We start from the raw sequence: 23,369 nt of genomic DNA on the forward strand, positions 1-23,369 counted from the left end.
ATACATTTTTTTTTTCTTTTTTTCTTCTTTTCTCTAATACCTCTACCTGACCCCCTCTCCCCCCTCCCCTCTTGTTTATATACTGATGACTTGTCTATCCAGTTTGACGCAAGCTAAACAACAGTTTGGCCTGTTTAGCTTATTAAATGAGTGCTTTTTCACGGAGAAACAAATCATCTATCCACACAGTTTTGTATAGGACCTGTGTGAACAAAAATATACACTTCATCATAGCCTATAGGAAAATGTATCTGTTTAGATCCAATTTTGTTTTGTATAATTAAAAATAATAAAAATACAATAAAAATAAAAAGAAGGAATAACATTTGAAGTGCAATGCTTCAAAGATCCACAATACGCTGCATGCAGCGCCAAAACAAAAACTGGTTTGTTTGTTTATTAAAATAATAATATGAAATTAAAGGGAAATATCCATAGTTCCATAACCTGTATTATTGCTGTATTCACTCTAAATGACAAATCATATGTTGCGCCGGTCAGTTTTACCTTTTATCAAGAATGCGCCAGAACCAAATGAGAATATTTACAGATTACCTCGGAATAAGAGCTCGGTCTGTGAAGGATGCAGAACACAGAAACTCGTTGAGAATGAAGATGCATGTTAGATGTTTTATATCCCTTTAGATATTGTAAATAAACAACAAGTTTTTATTGAGATTGTGTCATGTCTTTTCTTTGACGCACGCGCTGAACAGCCCCGAAAAGGCGCCTTTATTTAGCCTGTAGCCTAAATAATAGTTTAGATTTTATAACATATAATGTTCCATTACTTTAAATGTATAATGTTTTTTAATATTTATGGATTATATAAAATATATAGTTTATATAAATGCACTCTGATCATTCAAGGATCATAATGCGTTGCATATTCTTCTTATTCTTAGGCTTGATCCTTAAATTGTGTATTTCATAAACTGATCGTTTATAAGGACTTAGCTATTAATAACTGTATTTCATCGAATGGAAAAGTCTTGATTAAAGAAAATGAGAACTTAATTCGTCATATGCATATAGTGCGCTTATTTCTGCGCGCTTTACCGAATTACCTTTTTTATTTTTTTATGCAATATAAATGCATCTGGCAGCACCGAAAAGAGCAAATGCCAAGTTATTAGCGCAGCGCACAGACAACTAGCTCGTCTGTTAGTCTGAACCAGGGGTTTTCAAACTATTCATTGCACATATACCGATCCCATTGTATTTTATTTAGGATAAACCACTTATTTAAAATTAATTAATTAAAAGGTTGCCTGCGTACTCTCCAATACACCACTGAATTATAGTGTCATAATATTTAATAATTATAATTAAGATAGACACCTGACCTCCATTTAATAAACACTTTATTTGCCATACTCTGTTAATTTGAAGTTTAAAGTTTAAGTTTAAAAACCTAAAAAGACTTAAATTTAGTCATTTAAGACATTTTAAGTCATAAGTTTACATACATTGCACATTGCATTTAGTAGGCCTATTCTGGTCTAAATAAGCTTTTTGCATCTTAGGTGTTTACACACACAAATTAAGCAGTTTATACGTACACTTAATGTGAATCATTATTCGAATTTGCCAAGAAATAATCCACTTTACCACTGTAAAGCAATGCCCCACACTCACTAGAATGGTAGAACCTGGACTGTATGGAAATATATGTACACACACACACACACACACACACACACACACATATATATATATATATATATATATATATATATATATATATATATATATATATATATATATGTTAACAACAATATATTAACAAACAATGCTTTTGTAAAATAGAGAAAATAAGCAAGATGCGCTTTCAGTCTCATGCAGCCTTAGTGAAATATAGCTCGTCACAGCAATGAACTGAAAATAAAACCACCCTTGAAATGCTGGCGATCTTAATTTTTTCAGCCTACACTGACTGAGAATAATGTTGCACTATTTTATTAACAAATAATTAAAATGTTTATTTTCCTCCAACACATTCATCATTACTTTTGCCTGTGCAAGTCTTTTGCGCGCGCTTGAGCGCGAAGGCATCTATGTTCAGGTGCAAGATGCCACTTTAGGTGGCACCAGCACACTCTGCCACACCCGTGGCTATGTCCCTGCTACAACTACAACAACAACAACAAAATAATAACAAAAAATAATAATAATAAGACAGGTCTACTTTGACGTTGCAACAAAAAAATATTAATTATCAAATAAATATTTACAATAGGCTAAAGGCATATATTAAATTAAAATAGGAGAAAATCCAATAGAAACAAATGGTACCATTTATTATAGCCCCATGCAGGGTCCAATGTGTTCTTACAACCATTGAATAACTAAGTAAATAATAATAATAATAATAATATGCCTAATAATAATAATAATAAAATAATAATAAATTATTATTTTATACAGAGTAGGCTATTATTTAGGCCTACAATAGCTCTGAAACAATCATGTAAACCAGGTGCTGCTCGGAAATGGCTATCTTTGCTCAGCATAAGGTGCACAGCAGCAAGAGGCTTGGCAGTGAACTATGACCTTATTTTAATGACAAATGTCTAAGAATACTGCTGATTTACGTTTTTATTTAATTTATACATACGCAATGAATGTAAGCCTGCTAACTGTGTGTGGTTCAAATGATAGAATATGTAAACTTTGTTTATATATATAATTAAATAATAATAAATAAAAGCCTGCGTGTAAGGCTTTTATTTTGAGGGCGACGTCACGAGGTCAGATTTGGTTGACCAATTAGAGGAAAGTGGGCGTTTCAGCACCGCCTACATGTGTAAAATTAATTTTAAAGTCGTTTATCCGTTTTCCTACCCTAAACCAAAAAACGAAAATCCAGCCAAAATCTCGTTTTTTTTGTTTTCTCGTGAGCAAAAGAAAAACGGAAAAATGGCCGTTTTCTCCATTTCCTTTATACCGTTTGAAAATGGAAAACAAATGAACAAAACGTACATGGACCTCGAGGAACAACTCACGGAGTGTTCCTCGAGCACCTAACTCATCCCGTCACCCTCTAACAGGAGTCTTTACTGTCCAATTCCCCTTTCCCAGACTCCTGCTAGAGTAGGCCAGCTTGTCCTGTTCCCCGGGCGCCGACCCCCGCAGGGGTCAGTCACTGCCCCAACCCCCCCCCCCCAGGCCACTGAAACTCATTTTATATATATCTATGGACTTTTGTTTATAGATATATATTTATATAGAGCGCTGTCACTCCCCGCTCTATCTCCAGTCGGAGTGTTCCACAAGCATCGACTCCAGCAGGAGTCTGGCCAAACTTGCCACTCACCCTTTGGCAGAAATCTCCACCGCCCAAATCACACTTCACGATTTCTGCAAAAGATGGCAAAATAAAATAAAATAAAAAAATTGCTGCACCCAACTCCCGCAGCGCCCGTTCCGACTCACAGAAGTCTCCTGATCACCCCCTCCAGGCCTTAGATTACCCCATTATATATATATATACTCTCATATATATATATATATACATATATATTTATATATAGTGCTGCCACTTCCCTGCTCTATCTCCGTTTGGAGTGTTCCTCGAGCATATTTTTGACTCTTAATGAGCCAACCCCGCCCACCCCTTATTGCCCACCTTCACTAGTCTCCCCCCAACCCCCTCCCCCGCTCTGGCTTCCACAGGAGTCAGTTTCAAACTTTGCTCCAACTGGAGCCCCCTACTCTTCCTTCATTCCTTAATTACTATATCCAGCAGCCGGATATAGTAAAAACTTTCTAGCTTTTTTGGGGGAAATTCTATGAAATACTCGGCTGCTGTCCCGAGCTAGAGGCATTTTTTGGGGAGCGATCGAGACCTACCTGATCTCGGTTCTCCTGATATGCTTCTAGACCGGGCGGGAGCCCTGGGCTCAAATATCTCCGAGCTCAGGGTTCTCTCCCGGGACAGCATGCCAAACCTGCTATAAGTGCCAAGCATATCTAAGTGGGAACTCTTGAAATGTATATATAATTATTAATAAAATGTAAATGTATCAACTGCCAACATCAAACTTAAAAAACGATGTTGCCACTTAATAGAAACTGTGTGAATGTAATGTTTATCATGGCTTTACTCCATCCATGATAAGTAACATGTCTGTAATCTCAACATGATTTGAAATCTTAAGCTTATTTGGTGGAATCAAAGTCTCTGCACGCAGTCCGTTTGTGAATTTGTCAGGAGAGAAGGCTGGACCATCTCCAGTTTTGGAAAGCTCATTGGATGCTGATACTTCCCCTTTAAGCTATTGGCTCCTTGGAGTCACGGTCAAGAGTTCAGAGTGCAAAGGCCAGCGGCCATTTTGTAGATCAGATCTCTACAATGTTTATGCGTGAAAGTATGGCTCCACTCTCACCAGCAGCTGGTTTGGATATCAGTGCACCTTTCCATGGATGTATATCGACGAATGAAGGTGTTATGGACTAATGTTTATGGATTAGATTGCCTGGTCATTTGCCTTTGAACTATTTCAGTTGTCAGAATGTTATGGATCTGCTGACCAGCGGGAGGCTGAGAGGTGAGTTCTTCATTTAAAGCGTTCTATTCACGCTGTTCTCGCCAGACTTCCCTTCAAAGCATGCACGTTACAGAAAGTGGACCGCTAACGTTAGGTGATCAGTGAGTTCTGCTTCATTGCGGTGGCTTGAATCGCCGGCGTCATAAGTTTAGACGAAGTTGTGGCTTGTGTAGTGAGGGGCAGATGAAGTAGAAGTTGGAAGAGTTGATATGCCGGCTTCTTGCGGGGATTCTGGCTGGATTGCTGGCGAGGCAGCTGCTAGAGTTTTGAGGAGAGCAGGGTTCTGGTTGGAGGAGTTGTTGTTGTTGTTGATTGTTTGTTCTTCAATGCCAGAAGATTGAATGATGCTGAAGCGTAGTTTAAATGCTGGAGCGTTTGTAGCGCGAAGCATTCTTCCAAAACGAAGATTAATAAGGAGAAAGTGATCTATTTATATTAAGCTAGGATCATTCTGATTGGATTATTAATGATTATGGATGAGTGGCCAGTGGTGCACAATCATATCACGTGCTCCTCTCGAAATTAGTTTATGAAACTTTACTTTGAACTGAGAGAGTGTGTCTGAGCCTTGGATGTAATCAGGAAGGCTATTCCAGAGTGTAGGAGCCATAAAGGAGAAGGCTCGACCTCCTTTACTCAACTTTGCTATTCTAGGTACTACCAGAAGCCCTGAGTTTTGAGATCTTAAAGAGCGAGTTGGATTGTAGTGAGATAGAAGGTTGGTTAGATAAACAGGAGCTAGATAATTTAGAGCTTTATAGGTGAGAAGTAATATTTTAAATTCAATACGAAACTTAACAGGCAGCCAGTGTAAGGAAGATACAATTGGGGTGACATGATCATATTTTCTAGACCTGGTAAGAACTCTGGCTGCTGCATTTTGTACTAATTGAAATTTGAGGATGCTGGGCAGCAAGTAAATAGAGCATTACAGTAAACCAGCCTAGAAGTCATAAAAGCATGGACTAGCTTTTCTGCATCAGAGATTGATGGCATACTTCGTAATTTAGCTATTTTTCTCAGATGAAAGAAGGCAGTTTTTGTGACATGGGATATATGGTTTTCAAAAGTTAGATTGCTGTCTAATATGACACCCAAATCTTTTATAGTAGAGTTAACGCTAACTTTGTATCCCTCTAATTGTAGATTGAGTTGCGGGATCTGCTGTGTACAGGATTTAGGCCTAATAAGTAATAATTCTGTTTTGTCTGAGTTTAAGAGAAGAAAATTGTTGGTCATCCAGTCTTTAACATCTCTAATACACTCAGTTAGCTTAGACAGTTCAGACATCTCTTTAGGTTTAGTTGAAATATATAATTGAGTATCATCTGCATAGCAATGAAAGTTGATCTAATGTCTTATAATAATGTCTCCCAGTGGTAGCATGTAAACAGCAAAGGGCTTAAAACTGATCCTTGAGGCACCCCATACTTTACTGGGCTGACTTGTGAAGGCTGTCCATTAATATTCACTAACTGGTAATGGTCAGTTAAGTGTGACTTAAACCATTGTAGAGCTTGTCCCTGGACACCTGTAGACTTTAAGCGATTTATGAGGATATTGTGGTCAATGGTGTCAAATGCCGCACTAAGATCGAGTAGAACTAATAGCGAGATGCACCCTTGGTCAACAGCTAAGAGTAAATCATTGGTTATTTTCACTAATGCGGTTTCTGTACTGTGATGAGCTCTGAAAACCTGACTGAAACACTTAAAAATATTGTTTGTCTGCAGAAAGGAGCATAATTGAGTTGAAAAAACTTTTTCGAGTATTTTAGACATAAATGGAGGATTTGATACACTTTTGGATTTGGATTTTGGAACACTTTGTTCCAAGGATGACCGATTATTTGCTAATTTAGCAATGGTGTTAAATAAAAATCTAGGATTGTAGATCTTGCAGATTTTAGAGCCCTCCTATAGCTGGACAAACTTTGTATGCAATTCTAAAGACCTCTAAATTAGTTTTTTTTTGTTCCATTTACGTTCCAGGGCACGGGTTGCTGTTTTAAGAGCGCGAGTATGACTATTATACCATGGTGTAGTTTTATTCTCTCTAGCCTTTTTTAATTTGATTGGTGCCACAGTATTTAGTGTGCTAGTGAAGATGGCATCCATACTGTTGGTTACCACATCAAGTTCATTTGAGTTTGCAGGCGCATTACGAAATAGAGAAAGATCATGCAAGTTATTTATAAATTCATTATTGGTTGATGGGACGATAGTTCTACTCGGGCAAAATATTAAAGCTGGTTTGCTGATTTCAGGTAAACACAGCTTATATAGTAAGAGGTAGTGGTCTGTAATATCATCACTTTGTGGTATAATGTCTACATCAATGACCACAATTCCATTAGACAGAATTAGATCTAATGTATGCTTTAAGCGATGGGTTGGACCCACAAGGTTTTGCTTTATCCCAAGTGAGTGTAGTAAATCCATAAACGCGAGCCCTAATGTATCGTTAGCGTCATCTATGTGGATGGTAAAGTCACCGACAATTAGTATTTTATCAGTTTTGACTAGTAAGTCAAAAATAAAATCAGAAAACTCTTTTAGAAAATTGATATAGGGTCCTGGGGGTCTATATATGGTGATTAAAGCGAGAGATAACATAGGTTTTTGCATAGTAGCTGGTAGCAGAACATTAAGCGCTAATACTTCAAAGGAGCTAAACATAAGTCCGTTTCTCTGATTAACATTAAGGAAATCACTAAAGATTAATGCAACTCCACCACCACGACCAGTTTGACAAGCCTCATGTTTATAAAGGAATCCTGGAGGAGTTGCTTCATTTAAACTAATATAGTGATTTTGTTTCAGCCAGGTTTCAGTGAGACAGTGCATTAAGATTATTATCTGTTATTATTTCATTGATGATAAGTGCTTTAGGTGCTAGTGACCTGATGTTTAGGAGACCGAGCTTTACGAAATTTGTATTTTCGCTTTTTGTCGTTTTTTCTGGTTTGATTCTAAATAGATTTATTCTGGAGCACATAGTACGTTTATTTTTTTATCTAATAATACGAGGAACAGACACAGTCTCTATAGGATTCGCCAGATATGCATTACTGATGTTTAAGTGGGACGAACAAGAATCTATGTGGCTATAATGTGAATTTTTTTATTTTTTACCTACTAGTCAGATGGATCCACGTGTATGATGGGAAGTGGGTTGGCGCCCCCCCCTCCTACTCAGCCCGCATGCCCCCCTCCTGCGAGCGGTCGAGACGTCTCGGCGGAGAGAGCCCTGCGTGTAGGACGGCGATGCGGAGCTGTGGGGCTGGTGGGTGGGCTCTCTTCCGCCGATGCCTTTACCTCTCTCCTCCGGCACTCTCGGGCCTTACCACCACGCGAATCACCCGAGGCGGGGCAACGCAGTGGCGCAGTGGGTATTTGTATTTTCACTTTTTACCGGTTTTTCTGGTTTGATTCTAAATAGAACAAGAAGGTGGCTTGTTCGATCCTGGTTCGATCCTCGGCTCAGTTGCCGTTTCTATGTAGAGTTTGCATGTTCTCCCTGTGTTCGAGTGGGATTTCTCCGGGTACTCCGGTTTCCCCCACTGTCCAAAGACATGCGGTACAGGTGAATTGAGTAGGCTAAATTGTCCGTAGTGTATGAGTGTATGTGTGGATGTTTCCCAGAGATGGGTTGCGGCTGGAAGGGCATCCGCTGCATAAAAACTTGCTGGATAAGTTGGATGGTTTTATTCCGCTGTGGTGACCCCAGATTAATAAAGGGACTAAGCCGACAAAATGAATGAATGAATAGTCAGATGGAGCGAAGTAATCTGGAGATGTTGTCCGACAGGAGTTCGAATCACTCCCTGAATCTGGGACTCCACTGCTTCCAGCTCCAACTCCAAAGCCTCCATCGATGCTTCTCCTGCACTCAAGGACAGACACACAAGCAACATTGTACAGGGTGAAGAGCAAGGCCAGTAAGTCAAAAAATGAGTGAATGAAAGAGGTCGGTAGCTTTAGCTGACCAGCGGCGCTAGCAGACTAAAGCTACAAACAACAGGCGGATGCTTGAGGAAGAACATTTTAAAGCAGTTTTGTTTGTATAAATGTATTAAGGGTTTGTTCACCCTAAGTAGGAGAGACAAATACTCAGCGAATGAGGAAGTATTTTATGATTAAGATGTAAATTGCGAGTCCAAACTCCAAACACGCAGTAAGGCCACCTAACAGACAGTGACCAAATACTATTCTGTACCAAACAGAAACAAATGATAGTATATAAAACAGTAAAAACTAATTATCCAATAAAACCAGGTGTTTTTAAAATGTAAAATACAATAGTAATGTATAGTAAAAGCAAATATTTAGGAATAAGCATTATATTGTGTATACATTTACAACTCTTCATTAATGAATTACACTACATAATGTAGTATCATTAGTAACTATCATAAACTAATATTAATTACCATAGTATACTTCAGACTTTACTACTGTAAACTATATAGATGTCCTCTCCCTCTGACATCTTTCCATCCAGCAAATTTCTCGTGTTAGCCTAATTGGTTACTAGAGTGAGGTGGCATTAACGCACCAAAAAGTTTGTTGTCGACCACTGAAAAACAGGAAAAAGAAGAAACGTTCGAGGTTACAGAAGTAACCCTTCGTTCCCCGAGGAGGGGAACGGAAGTGCCATGAATGGGAGGATTCGGATCAGAAGCCGCTTATCTGGAGAGTATTGAACGGGCCAATGAATGAAATTAATTGGCAGCGTAAGCTTGCGCAGGTGTGCGACATCTGCAATTATCTCAGCATATAAGCACACCTGAAGCCAGCAGACGCCATCCTTTTAAGCTGAAGAGACTTTCAAACAGCTAAGGGACAGTCATTATGGCGACGGAATATGGCACTTCCGTTCCCCTCCTCGGGGAACGAAGGGTTACTTCTGTAACCTCGAACGTTCCCCTTCGGTTGGGGAACTTCAGTGCCATGAATGGGAGAATATGGAAAGCGCCATAATGACTGCACCTTACCAACACCCCCGATGAGGAGATAGTCAAGCAAGCGTGACGCACCCACATCATGGGGGGCGCGGTCCTCCAACGTGTCCCTGGCCCTAATTTATCCTACTTCAACAGAAGTTTTACGGATTTAGATATATTTTTTGGGAAGTCGTGAGCATCTAGATAATTCTAGGAAATACGACAGTATGTTGGGAAGCGTGCAATCCCGATAGGGAGGACGCTGCGGAGGCCATCCGTTACCCAAGGGGGGGATAGATGGCAGAATTTACCTATGGACTAGCCCTAAAAAGGGGGAGTACGCATAGCAAAAGAGTGGTTAGCGGAGAGGGAAGACACGGGTCCGCCCAGGGGGGGGACTTAACCGTGGCGGAATAAGCATATGGGATCGCCTAGTGGGGATCACGCATAGCAGGCACCTATACCCAAAACGCGGGCTGACCAGCGGGCAGACCTACAACGTAGTGGGCCAGCAAGTGACTCCTCCGCTGAGTCAGTGCTGGGGGCCACGGAGGAATCTGCAGGGCTCACCTGACGGGGAACTTTACTGACAGATAAAAAAGGCGCACGTACCTCCGTGTTTAGGGAGAATGGCGCCGCAAGCGTGTTTCAACACCCTACCGAGTTGTCTCCTCAATCACCAAAGGGTTACCTAATACCCTTGAGGAAACCGGCTCCACTCGCAGATTGTAAAACCTTGCAAATGTGTTGGGTGTCGCCCAGCCCGCAGCTCTACAGATGTCTGTTAGAGAGGCGCCGCGTGCACGCGCCCAAGAGGATGCAACGCTCCGAGTGGAGTGTGCACGTACTCCCGGGGGACACGGCTGACCTCGACTCGAATAAGCGAGTGAAATGGCATCCACAATCCAGTGGGATAATCTTTGTTTCGATACGGCACTTCCCTGCTGCCGACCGCCATAACAGACAAAGAGCTGCTCAGATGATCTAAAATTCTGAGTACGGTCCACATAAATGCGCAGAGCGCGAACTGGACAAAGTAAAGAAAGGGCTGGGTCTGCCTCCTCCGGGGGCAGCGCTTGCAGGTTCACTACCTGATCTCTAAAGGGGGTGGTAGGAACCTTGGGCACATAACCGGGGCGGGGTCTCAGGATAACGTGAGAGTAATCCGGCCCGAATTCCAGGCACGAGTCACTGACCGAAAATGCCTCCAGGTCCCCGACCCTCTTGATGGAGGCCAACGCAACCAGCAGAGCTGTCTTCAGGGACAGAAATCTTAGAGATACTGATTCGAGTGGCTCAAAGGGATCGGATCGCAGACTCGTGAGAACGAGGGCGAGATCCCAAGAGGGCATGAGAGGGGGGCGAGATGGATTAATTCGCCTAGCACCCCTAAGGAACTGGATGACCAGGTTATGCTTTCCCACGGTGCCGCCAGCTACCGCGCTATGATAAGCGGAGATGGCGGCCACGTAAACCTTGAGAGTGGAGTGCGACAGCCTGCTGTCTAACTTCTCTTGAAGGAAAGAGAGCACAACACTAATCTGGCAATTTCGGGGGTCTTCTCTGCGAGAGACGCACCATTCAGTGAATAGACTCCACTTCAGGGCGTAGGCGCGCCTCGTGGAGGGGGCTCTAGCCTGAGTGATGGTATTAACCACCGCAGTCGGTAGGTTACCCAAGTCTTCCTCGCGTCTAGGGACCACACGTGGAGGTTCCAAAGATCGGGGCGAGGGTGCCAGATGGTGCCCTGTCCCTGAGAGAGTAGGTCCTCTCTCAAAGGGATCCGCCAGGGGAGGGCCGTCGCGAGGAGTGAGAGCTCTGATATCCAGGTCCGGTTGGGCCAAAGGGGCGCAACTAGCAGAACCTGTTCCTCGTCCTCCCTGACCTTGCACAGAAACTGCGCGAGCAGGCTCACTGGGGGAAACGCATACTTGCGCATGCCCCGAGGCCAGCTGTGGGCCAGTGCATCCGTGCCGAGAGAGCCCTCGGTCAGGGAAAAAAACAACTGGCAGTGAGCGTTCTCGGGGGAAGCAAACAGATCGATCTGGGCCTCCCCGAATCGCGCCCATATCAGCTGAACAGACTCGGGGTGGAGTCTCCATTCTCCAGGGCGTAACAGCTGTCGTGAGAGCGCATCGGCTGCACGATTGAGCGTGCCTGGGACGTGAATGGCGCGCAGCGATTTCAGCCGCGGGTGACTCCAGAGGAGCAGACGGCGGGCGAGCTGAGACATGCGGCGAGAGCGCATACCCCCCATGCGGTTGATATACGCCGCCGCCGCCGTACTGTCCGTCCTGACCAGCACGTGTTGCCGCTCCAGCACCGGTAAAAAGCGGTGGAGAGCGAGGAACACTGCCAACAGCTCTAGGCGATTGATATGCCAATGCAGCTGGGCACCCTTCCAGAGGCCCGCAGCCGCATGCCCGCGACACACGGCCCCCCAACCCGTGTTGGAAGCGTCTGTTGAAACAACAACATGGCTGGACGCCTGTCCTAGAGGCACACCGGCCTGTAGGAACGAGGGGTCGTTCCAAGGGCTGAGGGCGCGGCGACACAGCGCAGTAACCGAGACCCGGTGTGTGCCCGCGTGCCATGCGCGTCTGGGGACCCGATCGTGAAGCCAGTGCTGAAGTGGTCTCATATGGAGCAACCCGAGCGGCGTGACGGCGGCTGCGGATGCCATATGCCCCAGGAGCCTCTGAAAGAACTTCAGTGGGACCACTAGTTTGCTGTCGAGCTCCCTCAGACAGTTCAGCAACAGGCGAGCGCGTTCCTCGGAGAGGTGCGCTACCATGGTGATCGAGTCCAGCTCCATCCCGAGAAAAGATATCCTCTGCACGGGGGCGAGTTTGCTCTTTTCTCGGTTGACCTGAAGCCCCAGTAGGCGGAGATGCCGAAGCACCTCGTCCCTGTGCATAATCAATTGCTCCCGCGAGTGCTAAAATCAGCCAGTCGTCGAGATAACCGAGTATGCGAATGCCCGCGAGCCGAAGGGGCGCTAGGGCACCCTCCGCGAGTTTGGTGAAGACCCGCGGAGACAGAGAGAGCCCAAAGGGGAGGACCTTGTACTGCCACGCTCGACCCTCGAACGCAAACCGCAGAAATTGGCGGTGGCGTGGAAGAATGGAGACATGGAAATACGCGTCCTTCAGGTCTATGGCTGCAAACCAATCCCGAGGACGAACGCATTGGAGAATGCGCCTCTGCGTGAGCATTCTGAACGGCAGCTTGTGCAGACAGCGGTTCAAAACGCGCAGATCTAGGATTGGCCGTGACCCACCGCTCTTTTTGGGTACGATGAAGTATGGGCTGTAAAACCCACTCTCCATCTCGGCTGGAGGAACCGGCTCGATTGCACCCTTCGCCAGGAGGGCAGCAATCTCCTCTCGCAAGACAGGGGCGGACAGGGGGTTGACCCTGGAGAAATACACGCCCGTAAACTTGGGGGGCCGTTTCGCGAACTGAATCGCGTAACCGAGTCTGATTGTGCGTATGAGCCACCGCGAGGGGCTGGCCCGCGCTAACCAGGCAGGCAGAGCCCTCGCTAATGGAGTCATCGCTACAATCGCTGACGTACCAGCGGTGGGGCAGCGCGGAGTGGGTGTGCTGATCCGGGAAGCACGAGGGTCCCGCGGAAGAGCTGGAGGAGAGCGATTCGCTCTGGCTCCGCACCCTGACTCCGGAGAGGGGGCTGGAGGGCTGAGGGAAGGGAGACCGTCCCCCCAGCGCTCGTGAGCCACTGGCGAAGCACGTAGAGTCTGCGAGCCGGAAGGCAGCGCGTCCCGGACTGGCAGAACTCGTGCAGTCACATCCGGGGAAGGGAAAAAGTGCTCTTTTACTGATGTTTTGGTGGCACTGAAAAGTACCGTTGTTATCGGGGCCCCGCCCTCCAGCGGGGAAAGAGCAAGTTTCCTCTTCTCCGGATGGCCTGTCTCAGGGACGCTTCGCGGTCCGTTTACCGGACTTAACGGCGCCCTGGGCAGGAGGGGCTGCCTGCTTTCGAGGTGAACGCCGCGCCCGCTTGGCCGGAGGCGCAGGCGGGGGCGGGGCAGCACTCGTTGGCGGGCGCCCTCGGCGAGGAACAGCGGAGGTGTATGGCTCGGCGGGCGGAGCGGGCTTACGGCCACGCCGATAGATGACATTGCCCATCGCATCCGACTGCTCTTTCACCGCCTTGAATTCCTGGGTGAATTCACCGACGGTGTCGCCGAACAGGCCAGCCTGGGATATGGGCGAGTCAAGAAAGCGAACTTTGTCAACGTCGCGCATATCGGCCAGGTTTAGCCAGAGGTGGCGTTCCTGAACCACAAGTGTGGACATCGTCCTCCCCAGCGCACACGCGGCGGACTTAGTAGTCCGAAGAGCATAGTCGGTCGCGGTGCGCAGCTCATGTAATAAGCTTGGGTTGGACCCGCCCTCGTGCAGCTCGGCCAGCGCCTGCGCTTGGTAGCGCTGGTAGGTGGCCATCGCGTGCAAAGCAGAAGCAGCCTGGCCCGCAGCCTTATAAGCTCTGGCTCCGAGGGAGGCAGACAACCTACAGGCTTTGGACGGGAGGCGGGGCAAACCCCGCCACGTAGAGGCGCCGCGCGGACAAAGATTGACCGCGATAGCGCGCTCCACTGACGGGATCGCCTCATACCCCCTGGCAGCTCCGCCGTCAAGGGCGTTCACCTCTCTCTCTTTAACATTTTAACAATACAAAAAGAAATATATATATATATATATATATATATATATATATATATATATATATATATATATATATATATATATATACACATGCCAGGGGGTAAGCATAAATCAAATACAGATATACATATGTAAAAATCAAATAAATACATTGTTCACAAAGTTTTAAAGTGCGTAGGGCTTTCTTATTTAGAAATGACTTTGATACTACTAATATGTAAGCATAATTCCGTCATCAGCACCTTAAAGTTTAGTTTCTTATTGGTAAATTTACATGAATGTAAAATTTTGTTAACAAAATAATTAAATTAAATAAATAAATAAAATATTTCCTCTTGAATAGGGTACATAGAAATGCAAAAATGTAAATTTTCCCACAACAATGATAGAGGTTTAAAACACTGTAATTTGTTATTAATAAATTTTTGCACCTCACTCCATAAGTTGACTGAGTATGCGCAATGTCAAAATAAGTGTGATGCAGTCTCCTCATATTCATTACAAAAAATACAATTTAGATCAATTCCACTTTTAAATTTTTGTAAATAATGTTTTGCTGGATAGAATCTGTGAAGAAGTTTATACAATATTTCTTTAATTGTATTTCTAACATGGTATTTCTGTGGTAACAGCCACACTTTTTTTCAGCAAATCAGTTGATCCTTTAATAAAGACATCCAATAAGATTAAATATAAGGTACAGCAATAAGTTCTCTTTGGAAAAGGGTACGGATAGCTTTATTATTACTCTTGGTATATATATATTAAAACAGGTTTTGCCCATATATGATTTAGTGACATCAAAAGACGATGCATCAAAAGCATGGACTTGATTAGTACCTCTAAATAACATATGGACCCCTGAAAGAATTGAATTAATAACAGTTGAAAATTGTTGTTGGGTATTTGAGATTTTGTAATAAGAGCGGAATTTATCGTAAGAAAATAGTACACCTTCTTTATTATAAAATTGTCTAACTAGATTAATTTTGTTTTCAAACCAATTATTTTAAAAAAAGAAATTTGCACTTGTATAAAATGTGTCTATTATTCCAAATGAAATAGCGATGTGGGGAGAAATTATGCTTATATATTAATGACCATGATAGGAGCACTTGTCTGTGGAAGGCAGATAATTTAACTGGATTTTATCTAGATTATAATTGCACATCCAAATAAAATTGAGACCACCAATATTTGAAAAGACATAATGAGGGATAAAATTCCAAATAGAATTAGGTTTTTTTTAAATGGTGTTTAATCCAATTAACTTTAAAGGTGTGGTTCATTGTGGTGAAGTCTAGGATATTAAGGCCACCATTCACATACAAATTCATAATTACAGTCTTTTTAATATAATGAGTTTGATTTTTCCATAGAAAATCAAATAGCATTTTCTCTATATCTTTATTAGTGTGGTTATCAAGATATAACGATAAAGAGGCATATGTCAGTCTGGCTATACCTTCAGCCTTTGTAAGAAGAGCTCTCCTCTTAAGGGAGAGGTCTCTCAGAAGCCAAAAATTAAACTTTAGATTTTTTATCAATTAATGGGTTAAAATTAAGAGGACATCTTTTCAATTGGTCTTTAACAATAATAATTCCTAAGTATGTAACCCGATCTTTTATAGGAATATTACATATATTGTTAACATCACATTCTTTGACAGCCATCAATTCACATTTAATAATATTTAAGTACAAACCAGATGCACTAGAAAAATTGCTAATTATTTTAATCGCAGTTGGAATTCGGTCACTATTTTTTCAAACAGAGGGTTGTGTCATCAGCTAACTGACTTAAAATAACTTCTCTATTCGCAATTGAGATACCATTAAGGGTACTTTTTTTTAATCTATAGAGATAATAATTGAGTAACAAGTAGAAAAAGTTAAGGGGAGATGGGACAACCCTGTCTAATACCTCTTTTTAATTCAAATCTAGAAGTAGTTCCATATTTAAGTTTAATTGAACTATTGGCATTTTTATATGAGGTTTTAACTGCTGTGCAAAAAAAAAAAATCACCAAAACCAAAAACCCTTAAAGAAGAGAATCAAAAACTATGCTCCACAGTATCGAATGCATTACGGTAATCCAAAAATAGAATAAAGCTGTTGTCATCCACCAAATAAGAATAATCTAAAATATCTAGCACCAATCGTATATTTCGGTATCTTATATTTAAAATATGTCTATTAGTCATAAAACCTGACTGAATTTAATCCATAATTGAGTCTTAAACTTTTTTAATTCTTTTAGCAAGAATAGAAGCAATTACTTTATATTCATTATTCAAAAGATTAATTGGTCGCCAATTGTCAATATTTTTCAAATCTTTTCTTGATTTAGGAATAAGGGTAATTAATCCTTGAGTCATAGTAGCTGGAAGAATAGAATTAAATAAACTTTCAGAACATACCAGAAGAAGAAAAGGGGCTAAATGCTCAGCAAATAGTTAATAAAACTCTGATGTCAAACCGTCAGTACCTGGAGATTTATTGTTTTTCAAATTATGAATCGAGTTGATCACTTCTTCTAATTTAATATGTTCATCACACATAATTTTATCCATACTGTCAATTTTTTCAATCTCATCCACTGAATTTAGAAGATCATTAGAGGCTTTATCATCAAATTGTGATGTATACTGGTTACTATAATACGCAGAGCAGTACTTTGAAATCTCTTTAGGATCATCTGATAGTTTCCCATAAATTTCTAATTGATGAATAGTATTCAATGTGGCTTGATTTTTTTCTAGTCTAAAGAAATAAGAGGTATTATGCTCGCCTTCCTCCAGCCATCTTTTCCTAGACCTTATAAATGCTTCTTCTGCCTTTCTTTTATATATATTGTCTAATTGACTTTGTAATTCTGCCATATTTATTTTATCTATATCTGAAAAGTTACTAAATCCTTTGGAAATGGGTGAGGTAATGTCAAATATAATTTTATCTTCCTGTTGTTTATAAGCCTTTGCAAGGTGACTACCAGTGTCTTAAGTATTTAGACACATCCAATTTAAACATTTCCCAATTAATGGAATATTTTTTTTTCTATATAAGCCTTTTTAAAGTAATAAAGAATGAGACGTACAATCTCATTTTTTACTGATTATATTTTTAATAGGGAGTTGTTAAGTTTCTAAGACTTTGCCGGACTATAATAAGTGGATATCTGTATATTTAGTAGAATTGCCTTGTGATCAGTAAGAGGGGTTGGAATTATGTCAACAGAAATTCAACATTCTTAGATGTAAGCCAAAAATCTATTTTTGATTGTCAGGAAAAATCAGAATTACACCAAGTATAAGTTTTTTTGTCTGGATATTTTGCCTCCATACATCTATAAGGCAATATTTCGCTGTAAAAATTTTTAACATTACATTGTTGCATGGGGTTCTCTTGGGTGGCAATCGATCTAACATATTATCTGGGGCAATATTAAAATCTCCCCTCATCAAAATCATACCAGATGGATACTTATTTAGCCAAAAAACTATTTTGTTTTCAATCTTCTCAAAAATAAGATCCGCCATTAGCGCGTGCCCGTCTGCATCATTAACGCATATGCGCGAGCGAGCTGCGGGCCGCTCGCAGATGCCGAGTCGGAGCCGGAGGCACCGAAGGACAGCCAAGCTCAGGCCAATTACTGTAAAGCCAGCCGCGGGTACACTGTAAAAAGTGCACAAGGCATGTCATTACTCTAAAGAAGTTTTTTAACTTGATCTAACTCAAAACATTTAATTTTCTGTCTAGTCATCAGTGTAATGTAAAACAATTATGTTGATTTAAATTAAAAGTAAGTCTTGTTGGTGTAAAGTAAATAAATTCTTTAAATTAAATTAAACATATTACTTCCAATTGTCACGTGACTTTAAACGTCATCCCTGGTCCTGCCTGTCCACATTCAGGTTTCCGCCATTTTTTTTTACACCGCATGGATGGGCTCGGCGTGGTGAAGCGGGAATCAATAAAATTGGTAAGTAGTTTTAAACATATGTTTGGGTGTATAATCAACAGTGTACATGTATGATTTCATAAAAATGTTATGTTGTTTTACATACTGTAAGTATTACTAGTTTGACCAATCCAGCTCTGCTAAAAGGTTTGCAAATTTCCCTCATCACTATGTTAAACCGAGTGAAAATTAAACAATAGTCATACAAGTAAACTGCTTGAGGTAAAACGGATTGATATTTAAGCGTATTTTCAAAGACTGTTTGCGGTATGCTAATGCTTTCGGTTAATGCTGTGCGCTAACGTACGGCGCCATTAGCATGCATGTTCTCAGCTTAACCTTACATGGCGCAGCCATGTATAAAGTGCATGCACGCTTCAGACGTTTTGTATGGGACTCAACGTTGTCATTGAGTGTCAAAGCTTAGCCATTACACAAGATATTCGTTCCGTTTGCGTGTATGGTGTGTGTATAACGTGTTCTTTAACGTGGTCACGCCAGCCGTGCTTTGAAAGATCACGGTAAGGGCAGCCGTGGTTTTCGGGGGGCTGCGCATCTATTCGCGCACTTAAGGTATGGGTGCTGGTAGCGGTCAAAATGCTTGTAGAGGAGCAGTGAACGCCGTTTGCTTTCCTGATGTTTTCAATATATTGCTTCTGTTTCTGAATCTAAATATTACTGCATTAAATGCATTTAACCCTATAAGAACTATGAAGGGACATCAGAATTTTGTTTTGTTTTACATTTTACATCTAGAACATGAACAACACTTTATCATGTCAAACATTGTACATTTATTCATTAAATTTCCTTGCTCTGTTACACATAATTTGGGAAATATTTAAAAAAGAAAAGAAAATATCAAAAGGGGGAGAAAAATTCTGACTTCAACTGTACATGTTCTAGGTTAGAATTGTTTATATATTCTAAGAAAAGTGCACAAGATGTAGTGAACATGTAAAGGTCTGACATTTATCTATTATTTGTTTTGAATGTCATCTTATTAATTTTCTTTTTTTTCCCAGAATCCTTAAGCATGTCAGGAAGATCTGCCAAGCTTTTGGTGATAGTGAGTCAAGATGATTCAAGAAAGTTGCTTTTGCCAGATGGGATTCCCGAATCAGTGGATGCGCTCATTGAAAAGGTGAGAAAAGATTTTGAATTAAATGACAGAGTCAGACTACAGTATCAGGACAAAGATTTTGGGGATGTATTTGTAAATTTGACAAACACTGGAGAACTTCTGAGTCTTGACACTCTAAAGATTATCTCCTTGCCAGACAAATACTCATTCATTGCTCAAACTATTGATGGGACCCAGTCTAATGATGATGCTCTGACCTCCGTTAGCTCTGGCAGCACTGATGATACAATCATACTCTCAAGAACTGCAAGAAAGATGGCCAGCACTGTTTCAACAAGAGGAGGTAAAAAAAATAAAAATAACTTTTTTATTATTGATAAATGTTAAAATGTACATGACTAATTCTGAATTTACCATAGTTTTTACCATGGGGTTGTAGCATCTAATGTTTTTGAAAATGTCTTAGATGACCTAATTAAACTTTTTTTATTGTTTAATGGTTTATGTGTATATGTATTTTTACTGTTAGTTCTCAAAGTAACTTTTTTCATAAGTCTATTTTCTATTTCTCTTTCTTACAGATTGATGCCGAATTTTTGCACAACACAACCTTACCTTTACAGTTAAGATTTATGGCCTCTTTGGACAGACAGATCTCTCAGATTCTCCAGGTTATTAGGAGCAAAGGTGGAGTCCTCCGTGAAAAAGCGAAGGACACTATTTAAGTTATGGATCAGGTATTGGTTGCATACAAACAAAATTGCTTGTAGCAATTAATTAATAGTGTTTTGGTTTAATGAAAACAATACATCTTAAACATTTTTAGAGCCTGGACATAGACATCAGAAGACAGTGCCTGCTGAAGTGCCTGATCATGTACCTTAGTGAAGATGCAAGCTGTCTGATCGAAGAATACCAGGTAATGTTGACAATGCAAACTCCTAAAATTTTCTCCAACCATATTTGACTTGGTTATATTTCACTTTCAAATCAAAATTTTACCACTTTGCTCAAGCCTTAAGGGTGAGTAAAACATGGGGAATTCTGATTTGGTGAAGAAATTACTTTAAAGTGGTTCAAGTTATTGTGTTATCATTTACACATCAGCCTGTGTGACTTCTTTCACAGAACACAAAATAATATATTTTGAAGAATGTTGTTAAGAGCCCCTATTCACTTGCGTGGTTTGTGTGAACAGGGGCTGTTATCAACATTGTTCAAAATTCTGCAGAGGACAGTATTTCATTCAGATTTGAAATGTCAAAAGGGTGGTAAATAATAGCTAAATTTTGAATGTGAACTACTGCCTTAAAAGCATTTTTTCCCTTTTTAACTGCATTTTGAACAAATTTGAGTAGATTAATGAATGCCTCTGATTGGAAATTGTGGTACTGCACTCAACAAAGTTGTCTACAATGGTCATCACATTAGAAGTGTTAGTTTGTACAAATGTTAAAAGCATTTTTGAAGCTAAAGAGGGTGTAAAAGTACATCCTCACCCAAAAATTTAAATGTTGTCTTGTAAAAAAAAATACACATTTATTTACACAAATGAGGATATTTTAATTAAAGCAAGCTACAGACATTTGGCCTCTACATTAACCACCATAATGACTAACTACAAAATGGCTTACTCAATTTTGGAAGAATTTTCAGATGAAGGGTTTTTTTTTTTTATACAAAATGTTTTTTTTTTTTTTTCCCCAAACTCCCTTATTAACTCTTTTTTTTCTTGTATGTTTTTAGGCTGACCAGAGGGAGGAAGCAATGGATGAATTTGAAAAGAACACCATGACACTTTTTGTGACCCGTGAAAGTGATGCTCTTACTCGTGCACTGGACATTTCGATTGTCATTGACTGTGTGGAAGTACTAAATGAGTTGCCTTCTGTTGCATGTCCCTGCGCCATGATGTTTGGACTCATTTATGCACTGAACTTAAAATATCCCGATGGACTCAAATATATCTTTGAGACCTTTCAAAAAATAATCATGGACTTGGAGAGTAGACAGATGAGCCGAAGGGTGCCGAACCTGCAGGAGTAAGCAGATGTGCTGAAGAGTGCAGAACCTCTCTTTAAAGCTACTGGAGATAACTTGTATCCTTTGACTCAACTACAGTGTTCTGATTGCGATATATTTTAGATGTTGGACTTCTTCATTTCTTCATCTTCATTATAAAGCATTAAATAGTTTACCAAAACATGAAAGTTCATACATTGTTTACTCATCTTTAAGCTATTCTAAGTATTTAACTTTAATTAAATTAGGTTCAGAGAAATTTTATGACAATTATGAGAGAAGTTTAATTTTTCGGTAAACTATTTCATTAAGATGAAGACTTCTCTTTCAACAGTTGGCTAATTTGTTACAGAGTTATTAAAAAGTATTTAATTTTACACTGCACATTTTAAGCCATTTTTTGGGCCAAACTTGTTTTAACCTCAGAAGAATTCTTAAGGTTTTGTGTAGTCAGTTTTGATTGACTGTTCATGAAAAGGTGTCCAATGATTACTGATTCCTATGGTGAACTTACATTGTATCCAGGGTCTTTGTATATGGATCCTAAAAACTGTTGTACAGTATAATTTTATAAAAATGCTATGCACATTGTAGAAATGTTTTATGACATAAATTGTCATGTTTGTTATGTTTACATTGTTAGACAGTGTGTATTTGTACTTTACACATTGTAAAAAATGTGGTATTGACAAAATAAATTGTCAATAGTTTGATGCTTGGAGTCATTCATCTTAAACGATAAAATTACACATTTTAAAAGCAAATCAATTTCTTTATATTACATTAATATTTTAAATTGTATTTGATTGGATATTTGATTTGATGTAAAGTAAAATAATTAAGTTAATACAAAGTAAAACAATTAAGAGTAAATAAAGTAAATTTGAGATTTCAAAAAAACTTAAAAACTTTATTTGGTTCAAAGAGATTTTTTGCTTTGGCTAAGTAATAGAGAATTAATTCTTTTTAAAGTAAAAAAATTAAGTTGATTTAAAGTAAAGTAATTAGGTGTAACAAGTTGACGCAATTTTTTTACTTTGATCCAATGAAACACTTTTTACAGTGTATAATTCGCCCTTAAAGTGGTCGCGCGGTCACAAGACGGACCGGGAGAAATCAAATGCTGCATTGAAACTTTTGAAAATCCTAAATCAGTATTGGAGTTACTTTAGCACGCTGGAAGAAGGACGAGACCTAAATTATTACGGTTAGACAGGTAATGTTCTGTTTTGAAACTATTTTAGTCAGGCTAAGCTTATGTTAGATTGTGTTAGCTAAGCGTGTTCTGTTATGAATGACTTCTATGCACAGACGTGTTGTTCAGCCACTAAAATCTCCCAATGAAAGATGGATCTGATTATTTTCAGTTTTATAAGGTTCTTTGACAGCATCTATAATGTTGATTCATATTTAGTTTAACAACAAAACACCAGTAAATAGCGATATTCCGCCTAACCTGCTTTATTGAGCTGAAGTTGCTTTTATATTCACATTGGGTCATTTTTGAACAATGACAGCCTTCCTTTACTGTTTACCATGCTACTCTGAATATTCACTCTGAAATAGCATGTAAGTGTGGCAAAGTAATACATGTAATTCCTGCACGGCGCTGGCACTAACTAACTGGCGAATGACCTGAACTAGTGGGTTGTCTGTCGGCTGTTGTGACGCGGGGTCTGCGCACTCGCAATTTCAGGGGGTGTGACTTTGAATCACAGTCCCTCCCCACCGTCCAAAGATAATATGCTAAGCGGTTAGCATTTTGGCAGATCACCTACTGCACCTTTAATGGAATCTCCTAAACCCCTGACATTTAAAAAGATAATAGAAATGGAAATAATGAACAAGTTAAGGAAAAAAATAGATAAAAGTGCAAAAGAGCACAAAAAGGAGCAGTTTAAACACGAGAAAGAAACGTAGCTTAGCTGAACATAGGCTACTGACAGCAAAACACTGTTTTACTGTTTACCATGCTACTCTGAATATTCACTCTGAAATAGCATGTAAGTGTGGCAAAGTAATACATGTAATTCCTGCACGGCGCTGGCACTAACTAACTGGCGAATGACCTGAACTAGTGGGTTGTCTGTCGGCTGTTGTGACGCGGGGTCTGCGCA

At 40.5% G+C, this 23,369-nt stretch overlaps 1 protein-coding gene and 1 long non-coding RNA gene across 2 annotated transcripts; both read left to right on the forward strand.

Moving 5' to 3' along the window:
- The first annotated feature begins 14,841 nt into the window (after positions 1 to 14,841).
- LOC147841337 (uncharacterized) lies at positions 14,842 to 23,106 on the forward strand. The gene is made up of 3 exons (XR_015504004.1): positions 14,842 to 16,099; positions 16,180 to 17,855; positions 22,316 to 23,106. It is a non-coding gene; the product is annotated as an uncharacterized LOC147841337 (long non-coding RNA).
- LOC147834425 (uncharacterized) lies at positions 18,092 to 21,667 on the forward strand. The gene is made up of 6 exons (XM_087276031.2): positions 18,092 to 18,167; positions 19,172 to 19,290; positions 19,497 to 19,573; positions 19,812 to 19,967; positions 20,057 to 20,149; positions 20,977 to 21,667. The coding sequence occupies exons 4-6, from the start codon at positions 19,959 to 19,961 to the stop codon at positions 21,274 to 21,276; spliced, it is 402 nt and encodes a 133-aa protein (XP_087132157.1). The 5' UTR covers positions 18,092 to 18,167; positions 19,172 to 19,290; positions 19,497 to 19,573; positions 19,812 to 19,958; the 3' UTR covers positions 21,277 to 21,667.
- Positions 23,107 to 23,369: the final 263 nt, after the last annotated feature.

This window comes from Danio rerio, chromosome 12 (assembly GCF_052040795.2).
Source record: "Danio rerio strain M-AB ecotype USA chromosome 12, GRCz13ab, whole genome shotgun sequence".
Taxonomy (NCBI): domain Eukaryota; kingdom Metazoa; phylum Chordata; class Actinopteri; order Cypriniformes; family Danionidae; genus Danio; species Danio rerio.

Bases quoted from the DNA above. Each gene is read 5' to 3' on its own strand.
- LOC147834425 (XM_087276031.2), top strand. The intron at 20,150-20,976 runs GTAATGTTGACA...GTATGTTTTTAG, and splicing joins GTCTGATCGAAGAATACCAG to GCTGACCAGAGGGAGGAAGC.